Below are 10140 nucleotides of genomic sequence, written 5' to 3' on the forward strand. Positions count from 1 at the left end.
ATTCAAACGTCAATTTGTTTAAAAGTATTCCCACTGAACATATTGTGACCCATGGTTTAAGTTTTCTGAAGATGCCTCATAGAGTAAGATTTCATCTCATTTCTATCCTCTAAACCACATTTATCTATCTCCTGATTTCAAAATGCACATTTATCTCCACAAAATTTATTCATTACCTACATTAATGCACATGTTTTGTGAAGATGAGGGTGCACTTTGAAATCCAGAGACAAAAATGCAGTTTGGAGGACACAAATGCTTTGAAATCTGAAGGTAAGAAACATCTTCAGGAAAACTTAAAAATAGATCCTAATATGTTCAAAAGGGAAACTTTACTGGACCACACATTGGAATGGAAGTGGGTTTTTTATGCGAATATTAGACGTCTGAATATACCCTAATCAAAAAATACTTTTGATATGTCTAATGAGAATTGACGTCGAAAGACAATATTTTCGGCGTCATATACCATGTGAGAATACAGGCAGTTGTAAGAATTTATTACCTTTTACTCTGTCCAATGAGCAAATTGACGTCACCAAGGAAAAATTCAAACGTCAATTTGCCCATTGGAAAGAGAAAAAGGTAATAAATGATTACAAAACTACATCTACAAATGGTATATGACATTAGAATTCTCATATTTCGACGTCATATACCCTTCAAAATGAGTAAATGCAGAGTTGTAAGAAATTACAACTGACCTTTGGTTTCCCACAGACCAAGTAGACGTCGGAACAACGAAAACTTCCAACGTCAATTTTCTCATTGGACTCTCAACAACTTTATAAATGATCACAACTGTCACTACATAGTTTGAGGGATATATGACGTCGACATTCTCCATTTCACGATGCCATATACCCTTCGATATGAGTATTTGCAGTTGCAAGAATTTACAACTGACCTTTGGTTTGCCACAGACCAAGTCGACATTGGAACAACAAAAACTTTCGACGTCAATTTGCTCATTGGACTCAATAATTTAATAATGATCACAACTATCATTACATAGTTCGAGGGATATATGATGTCGGTATTCTCCATTTTTCGATGTCATATATCCTTCGAAAGTTGTAAGGATTAAGTGATGACCTTTTGATTTTTCACTCACCGATTAGACATCGGAAAGATGGAAATTTTGACGTCATATACCCTTGAAAATGTTGAAATTTTTGCAGGCAAGTCTAAGTATTTACTATCATACGTCGTATGCCCTAGATTTCGACGTCATATATCTATAAGACGTCAAAATTAGTGGTTTTCCAATGTCATATATCTTGTAAAAACTTATTCCACTCTCACTGTTTCTTCATGCTTTCATTTGTGCATGAACTTTCGTTTTTGAAGACGAGTGCGAGCAAGAAAAGAGATTAGTTTTTACTTAGTTAACTCTTGCGAAAGTGCTTCCATGTACTTTGGTTATGTATTTTGTATGTTTTGTCAAATTGGTTTTTGTATTTTTTGAAGTATTTACATGCTTACATGAGTTAAACCTCCATTCCTTAAGTGAGAACTAACTGCTTTGTTCACAAAGTCAAGGAACAACAAAGGTTGATTTTTGTGTTATTTGTCATAAATGTATTTGTTTTTGAAGGTGTGGTTATAATTTTGTATTCATTTGGTGTTTCATAAGTTAGATTTATTTTTAGGTGTGATTTTTTTCCTTTTTATTTTTTACAAGTATGGATCAAAGATTAATGAATGAACGTCGTATTCGTTAAAAGTATGAAAAATGAGTTTTTGAGTTCTTACAATATGTTCAAGAACATGCAAACCCAGTGAATGAGACATATTTTATCTTTGTGGTCGTTGTCTTAATAAAATATTGGAAGACTTGGACAATATTCGTGATCATCTATGGAATAATGAGGAGTTATATATACAATTTGGACTTGGCGTGAAAAAATACTACACCCCCAAACAACGTCAAGAGATACAAATTATGTGGACGAATGGATGAATGATCATTTTGAGGATATGGTACGAGATGTTGGAGAAGAAAGTTTTAGAAGAGTTCATTTATATGATTCTCTTAAGAACGATCTAGAGCAAGAGTTGTATCTAGGATGCACCTACTTTAAACAGTTGTCAGCAATTTTGAAATTGTTTTGTTTAAAAGCACGAAATGGATGAACTGATAAAAGTTTCACAGAATGGTACAAGATGTTGGAGAAGAAATTTTTAGAAGAGTTCATTTATATGATTCTCTTAAGAACGATCTAGAGCAAAAGTTGTATCTAGGATGCACCTACTTTAAACAGTTGTCGGTAATTTTGAAATTGTTTTGTTTAAAAAGCAAGGAATGGATGAACTAATAAAAGTTTCACATAATTGTTGGAGTTGCTGAAGGACATGCTTCTAGAAAATAACACGTTACTTATCCTTAATTACGAGGAGTAAAAAATTCTATACTTCACTGAAGGTGTATCCGACATGTGGTTTATCACGGTTTAAGAAGAAAGTTGATGAAAATAATGATGAAGACAATGATGGTCCATCTGCTAAGGTGATGTGGTACTTGCCTATAGTACCTAAGTTGAAACAATTGTTTTCCATTAAAGAATATACGAAGAATCTTAAATGGAAGAAGATTCCCTACATCTTTATAGGAAGCATTGAAGAAAGTAAATAAATCTGATCCTTCTTGGAAATGAGAGACACCCACAACTTGTTATAGGGTTCGGCCGGGTCCGAAAAATATATAGGAAAGACACTGGCGTAGGAGTCAGGTCAAAGGCCTTGCAGACAATGACAAACGCCTACATAAAGGCCCACCCATTCGGGCGCAGTTGGATAGGTGTCACCTTCAATTCCCGCAGAACGCCCATTTGAAACTCGGAGAACAGTAGCTGAACGGACATGTCGCGATATATCGTTGAGTATGTGTAGAAGAAGTCTGATGTGTAACCCTCCTTCCTATGACATGCCCGTTTGGTCCGTTTTGCAAACGGAGAGCTTAAAACACTCAGCATCTGCAGCCTCCCCCACCAAGTTAATAACGCCCTTAAGTTCTTGCAAGGACTAACTAGTACTGAAGTAAGAAATGTAGTTCCTGACCTCGTGGGGAGCCCAACTGTATTTAGGAACAGGTAGTACCAACGCACAAGACCCTGTCCACTCCCCAACGACATTTAATTCCATGGCAATCGTCACACCCTTTGACAAGAGCAACATTATTATTTATATGCACTGTTGTTCCTCTGTCAACCGAGGCCTCACACCGCTCGGTTGACCCTAGGATGGAAGAGCCGACGGATGACAACGATGACTCTGATCCACCATCAGCGTACCCCCGACCTCCCCTCCATATGGACTCCTCAGACGAAGAAAGCTCCACAATCAACATTATTACCTTAGGATAAGAGAATGAATGAAATGATCACTCATAAGAAGTGAGAAAAATAACAAGTGTAAAAATAACTGCGACCCCACCCCTATTTATAGCCAAAAGAAGGGTTTCGGCAAACGAATCTCAGCCGTTGAAACTACCACAATCCAATGATCCACGAGGTGTGACCTTTCGTTTCAAGCAGACAAACGGTTACATTTTCTAATAACTGCCACGGTAACTGCCCACACAAGCAACTATTTTTGGATGAACGGTTCAACGAAATTCACTCCACTATAAAATGCACGGTCATCTCCTTGCCTTAAACAAACCCCTACACATCTCACTAATGCATGCCCGGGCTTGGGGGGGCCTTTGTATAGTATGACTGAACAGTCAACAAGCAACGGTCCCACATGAGTCGGTCGGTGAACCAGTTGGTCAGATTGCAACTTACAATAACCCTAAATCAAATAATCACCATTAGAACCGTGATTAGGCCATCACTAATTAGAAGCTTATTTGAAAATCTATAAATACAGGTTTAATATTCAGGTAATTAATTATTTTTACTACACATTTATTACTCACACTTTCGTACAAAGATTGACTTTAACATTTGAGTTTTTTTTACATGTAGTTCACCAGTTTAACCGAACGACAAAAAGAGGATTGAAGATAGAACTTTAACCTAAACTTGTAGATCGAAGACCCTTTGAAGAAGCAAACTTAACTTCGACACCATAAACGAAAACAAATAATATTAATTAAAAAAATTATTAATATTTCATATTTTTTAAGAATAAATATATATTATGCTTGAATAATGACTAATTACGAAAGAATCATGTAATTGCAAAATTTATATATATATATATATATATATATATATATATATATATATATATATATATATATTAACAATGAGGTTAAACGTATTTCTTTCATATGAATATAAAAATATGAAAGTGTATTAAAAATGTGTAATATTTCAAATTAAATTTAATTAAATGATTTTTTTATACAATCATTTCAATTTTTTAGGTTTATGACATGTTATTTTACCAATTGTGAAAATTAAGTAGTTTCTAAGTAGAGGAATGATTAATGAAATTTGCACATATTATAAGGTATTAGTCACGTACTTTAACTTTCATATATGATATAGACAGAAATTTAGAAAATGACTAGTGTCTCAAAAACTATTTGATTATTCAAATTCAATAGCATCATAACAATAAGATACATTCATAATAATTGAAACTAAAATTGTTTTGATACGTTTTACTTAGTATTGGTATGAAATTCAATAAAGATAATGATAAATTCAACATTTTACAAAAGTTACACTACACTAATGTGAAGTATAAGTATAAGTTAGAGACTAACTTTTACACTAATTTCTTAATAGCTAAAAACTTGATATTTAATGTTAGAAATAAATTTATATTCAAAATTAAAAATCAAATATAATTTTTTTTATAATAGAGATTATTTTGAATATATAAAAAAATTAGTTTATAAATTAATATATGAATTAATCATTATTTTATTTTTCTAAAATTAATTGTTATTTAATGATTTTTTTATAGTGTTAATTTTTTTTTTTAATTTATAAAGTTAAAAATTATACTTTGTAAATATATACAAGTGAAAAATTAAATTTTGATTCTTTTTTCTACTAGAAGTATTAAAGTTTTGCAGTTCTTCAAAAATCAAAAGCAATCAGTGTGTAAAATTTTAATTTTGTTGCTAATGAAATTTCAGTTATGATTATAACGACGTAATGAAATTTTGTTGACATGAAGCTGACAACAACAAAAAGACAAAATGCATGCCAAAATTGAACCTTCTACAACTATAAATTCATGCTCTTTTATGATTTCACGAAAATAACTTCACGAAATTCTCGTACATTAAAATTAATCTCCCGAATTAGTTTTTTATTATATAAATCAATAATTTATTTTTTAGGAAGAGTATCTGAAAATGTTGTCATTTAAATTTGTCAACCAAAAACAAAACGTGCAAAATTAATTTGTTATATCTAAGTGACCTGTTTTTGGAATGCTTTCTTAATAAACATCGTTTAGTGTAAACAAAAGTGATTTAGATTAACTCATTGTAAATCTGGAAATTAGTGTCTGTACATGCTATAAAGTTTTTAAAATCCAGTAGAGTCGATTTTTTTGGATAAAATAGTTCAATTGTATTGAATTTGTAATAGCTAAATAATATTATTTGAAATTTAATAAATATGTAAAACACATTAAATATCAAACACTGTATTCATAATATTGTAAATAAAAAAATATTAAAAAAGAAGAATAATATGTCTGAGAAAACGTAAACAATATAATGGGGAAGGTGTGAATAAGAATAGTAGGCACAATGTTCCAGAAAATGACTCCTATTCCAAGTAACATAATTAACAACTTTAGAAGCTACATCCTTATAAATAAGTAAATGTTTATACGAGGTATTCAAAGCCAAATTGATTATTAATTTGGTGAAAGTAGTTATTTAGTTCAATGTTTAAATGAACACAATGTTTCAGATAAATAAAAATAAAAAAGTTCAAGTCCTACAAGACTTTTTCTTCCTCCATTTTTATATCTCATCCAACCTCTAAAAAAAAGTGTAAAACCATAGTTTATTTATTTTTTATCATAATACATTTTACGCAATGATAATTAATAACTATTTCAGACCAATTTGCTATCAATTTTTTGAAAAGTACACATTACCTTTAAAGAAAAATGTATTTTCAAAGTCTCCTGTGAGAATATAGTGTTAAAAGAGAATATATAAATCTCTTAGTGAATCATAACTCAAATTGTTAGTCTCTTGTATAGAAATTTTGTGTGTCCAACCGATGAGGGTTAGAATATGGTTTTTAATTTTAAAATAAACTATAACAGAATTCTAATATAAAAAATACTTACAAATACAAACATTTACGGAATTTATAATAGTAGTACATAATTATAAAACAAAATATTAAAAATAAGAAACAAGTAATACTCATATTTTATTTAAAAATATAAAAGAAAAATTATTTTCACTAAATAGACTGAATATTTACTTCAGAAGACAGATTATTATTATTTCCATCATGAAATCTTTAAAAGAAAGTAAAATATTAAATAAATAAAAAAAATTAAAGACACTGCATGTAATTTATATTCACAGACAACTCTGAAAAATCAAATATTCTAAAATTATGACATATATAATATTATATATCATAAATTTTATTTATATGTTTGAAATAAAACTAATGTAAGTATTCATCGAGAAGATTGATCGATGGATAAAATCTATGAATAAAAAAGTTAATAATTTAAATTTATTGACTGATTATCTATAGTTAAAATTTATTAATAAAATTCTTGTCAATAAATTTTATGAAAGGATTATAAAATTCATTAATAATTATTAATAAATAAACATCATTCGTTAATTATTTTTAACTAAATTTATTATTAAATATTAGTTAATAATTACTGTTATTAGTCTTTTTCCTTCTCTTTTTTTTTCTCTTCTTCCTCTCTTCCTAACCATCTTCTTCGTTGCTATCTCTACATCAACTCCATCTTCATCTCTTTCTCTTACTTTTTCTTTTTCTTCTATTTCTTTTTCTCTTGCTCATTGTGACTCCTTGTTTTTCTTTTGTTCTTCCTTCTTTTTCTTCCCTTTCTTTTATTTTCTTCTCACCAAGCTCACTTGATTAATAAAAAATCTTATTAGACTTGACACAAAAAAAATTATCATTTTTTACTAACATTATTTATTGACAAAAAAATCTATAGTAATAAAAACTATAAATTACTGACAGATTTTAGGACGATGTTACTACAATTTTTATATGAAGTTGTCAAAATTTAAATTAAAAAGTTGGTCACTTCTTTTATCAACAAAATTTATTGATGGACAAATCTCTTGATAATATCAACGGTAAAATATTGATGAAAATATTTCTCGATAATACAAATTTTAATTTACCAACAAATTCTAATAACGGATATATTACGAACAAATATTTTTGTTGATAATTGAAATTCTAAAATACATCGGTAAAATTCTTTAGTTAACTTGATTTTACCAACAAATTTATTTTGATCGATAAAATTTCATTAGTTAGTCATGAAAATTCTTGAAAGGACTAATTTAGTTGTTTTTTAAAATAAATTTTAAAATATTTTTAATCTCTAAATTTTCACGTATTTAAAGTTGAATAGTTATTATTATCTAACAGTGTTAAATTTTATAATAACGTGTTTATTCTTAAGTGTAGAGTAATTTCAATTTTAAGTAAAAATTTAGAAACTAAAAAATATTTATTTATAAGAACAAATTACTCGAAAGTTGCAATTTAGTAAAACGTATAAATTACTATCTGAATATCACATCATACAAAATTATTTCTTATATAATTTCAAATTAAATTTTTAAAATATATGTATGAATGAAAATAATATAAATTCTCATTTTACGTAAGAGTCATTTTGCATATTTGAGGCATTAAATATTTCTTTATTCTTTTGAAGACTAAATTAATGAAATCGTCTGACGCATTTAAGGATGAAATTGATTGAATTGTGTCTCATGTTTTAGAGTTTGAATTGTAATAATGTTAGTTTGAATACGAAATAAATTTGGTTGAAAGTAAAATATCAAAATTGTGTTCCTAAAGGTGATGCTCATTACAACCGACAATACATAATTATAAAAGAAAAAATCGTTTATAATAGTAATTTAAAAGTCTAGGATGCATTGATTGAGAAAATCAATAAATAAATGTAAAATAAATATTTTTAATTTTTTTTACTCTTGTCTATCTTTTAGTGTAAATAATGCTATCAATTTATTTTAATTATTTTAACAAGTATTGCTGAAAAAAAAATGAAATAAAATTATTCTTTTAAAAGTGAAAAAAGTAAAAAAAAAATGATCATTATTATAGAAAGGAGGATTCTTTCTTCTAAAATAATGACACTAATCAAAGGTTGACCTAGAGTAGATAATTACTAATTATGTAGACATGGATTAATTGGAAGGTGGTGCAATTCCCCAACAAGTGTACACAAATATGATTCCTTCTGTAGTTGGGAGTTGGAACAAGAACGAAAGAAAGAAAACACCATTTGAAACATTCATACGTTCAATAGTCGATTTCTATCACCCTTCTCGAATAATTCCAGCTTTTTGAAAATCCAACGTGTTTTGACTATTTCAATCCAGAAGAAAAAACTGGCCCACATCACATCTATAAAACAAAATGAAAATCACGGAACCTTATGTAATACAAAAATATTGCATGCTCTTCCACCACCCTCCATTTTCGAATAACCAATAAGCAAATTCGAAGTACTGTTACAACTTTCTGGTTAATTTCCACTTAAGTTGAGCCTAGCCTGCTGCAGAAAAATAATGGCAAATGCATGGACAGAAGATCAAATAGCTATATTCCACGAAGCCTTTGATGTTGTTGACAAGGATTCTGACGGTGTGCTCTTTTGCATCATTAACCTATATATATATATATATATATATATATATATATATATATATATATATATATATATATATATATATATATATATATATATATATATATATATACACACACATATGTGTGTGTGTGTGTCAGTTCTAACGTAAAATGTTTATGAAAGTATATTTAGTTAACTTTGATTTGCAATGTCTGTGATGATGTCCAGGTTTCATTACTGTGGAAGAACTGATATCCATTGTTCAGTCATTAGAAGGAAACACAACAAAAGAAGAAATTCAAGAAATGATTAGTAAAGTCGATATGGATGGAAAAGGAAGCGTAAATTTTGAAGAGTTCTTGAATGTTATCGGAATGAGAATGAAGGTAAATCTGCCATTGTTAACTTGTTTGTTCTTAAAAATAGGAGTGAGAGGAAAATCATTGTTAGTAAAGATCATGAAACATTTTAATTGTCCTTTTGTTAGGAAAATCTGACCGAAGAGCTAAAAGACGCGTTCAAAGTGTTTGACAGGGATAATGATGGGTACATATCAGCTACTGAGGTAAGCATATATATATATATATATATATATATATATATATATATATCATGCAACTCAATCTGCATTTCCTGCGTATTAGAATCACGTAGAGTTTTTGTTTTTCTCTTACTTCCAAACCCATTAGAGTGTGAGTGAAAATGAGACATTTTGTTTTTACAGTTGCGACATGTGATGATGAAATTGGGAGAGAGGCTAACCGAAGAAGAAGTTGAACAAATGATTAGAGAAGCAGATTTGGATGGAGATGGTCGAGTTAGCTATGAAGAATTTGCAAGATTTATGTCACTAAATTGATCCATTTCTTTTGAATTTGGAACTGACACCATTGACTTTTCTTTAGACCATTCTATGTTCTTTTGTATTTATTATGACAATTAATATCGGCCAAATGTTGATCCTCTCGCTCTTTCAACGTTGACTCCGTCATCTAAATAGATCGTGTGCCTCTATGTAATGTATTTTTCAAAAGTTTAGAAAAATGTGATGCACGTGTAACTTTTTCAACGATTAAATATAAAGTAAGGTATAACTTCTTAATTAGGTGACATAACTTTGGATGCAAGAATTAACGCTTGACTAGTAAAATGACATGTTCAATTCTCTTATACGTGTTTACCATTTTCACCAAAAGATAATAAGTGTCTTTGTCGGAATTCCTTACAAACTGGTTCTAATTAACTCTCATTATTTTTTTCAATTAATCACTTTACAATGTTAATGTACAGCTTTAATGTGAGAAGAGAAGTTTC

General features: G+C 29.1%; 1 protein-coding gene across 1 annotated transcript; it reads left to right on the plus strand.

Annotated features, from left to right (window-relative positions):
* The first annotated feature begins 9065 nt into the window (after positions 1–9065).
* Positions 9066–9685, plus strand: LOC108324630 (calmodulin-like protein 11). Its single transcript, XM_017557575.2, has 3 exons — positions 9066–9212; positions 9314–9391; positions 9551–9685. The coding sequence occupies exons 1-3, from the start codon at positions 9132–9134 to the stop codon at positions 9683–9685; spliced, it is 294 nt and encodes a 97-aa protein (XP_017413064.2). The 5' UTR covers positions 9066–9131.
* The last annotated feature ends 455 nt before the right edge of the window (positions 9686–10140 follow it).

The sequence above is a fragment of the Vigna angularis genome, chromosome 3, assembly GCF_016808095.1.
Source record: "Vigna angularis cultivar LongXiaoDou No.4 chromosome 3, ASM1680809v1, whole genome shotgun sequence".
In the NCBI taxonomy this organism is placed as follows: Eukaryota; Viridiplantae; Streptophyta; class Magnoliopsida; order Fabales; family Fabaceae; genus Vigna; species Vigna angularis.

Bases quoted from the DNA above. Each gene is read 5' to 3' on its own strand.
- LOC108324630 (XM_017557575.2), top strand. From the start codon at position 9,132: ATGATTAGTAAAGTCGATATGGATGGAAAAGGAAGCGTAAATTTTGAA. The intron at 9,213-9,313 runs GTAAATCTGCCA...TCCTTTTGTTAG, and splicing joins TTATCGGAATGAGAATGAAG to GAAAATCTGACCGAAGAGCT. The intron at 9,392-9,550 runs GTAAGCATATAT...TTGTTTTTACAG, and splicing joins GGTACATATCAGCTACTGAG to TTGCGACATGTGATGATGAA.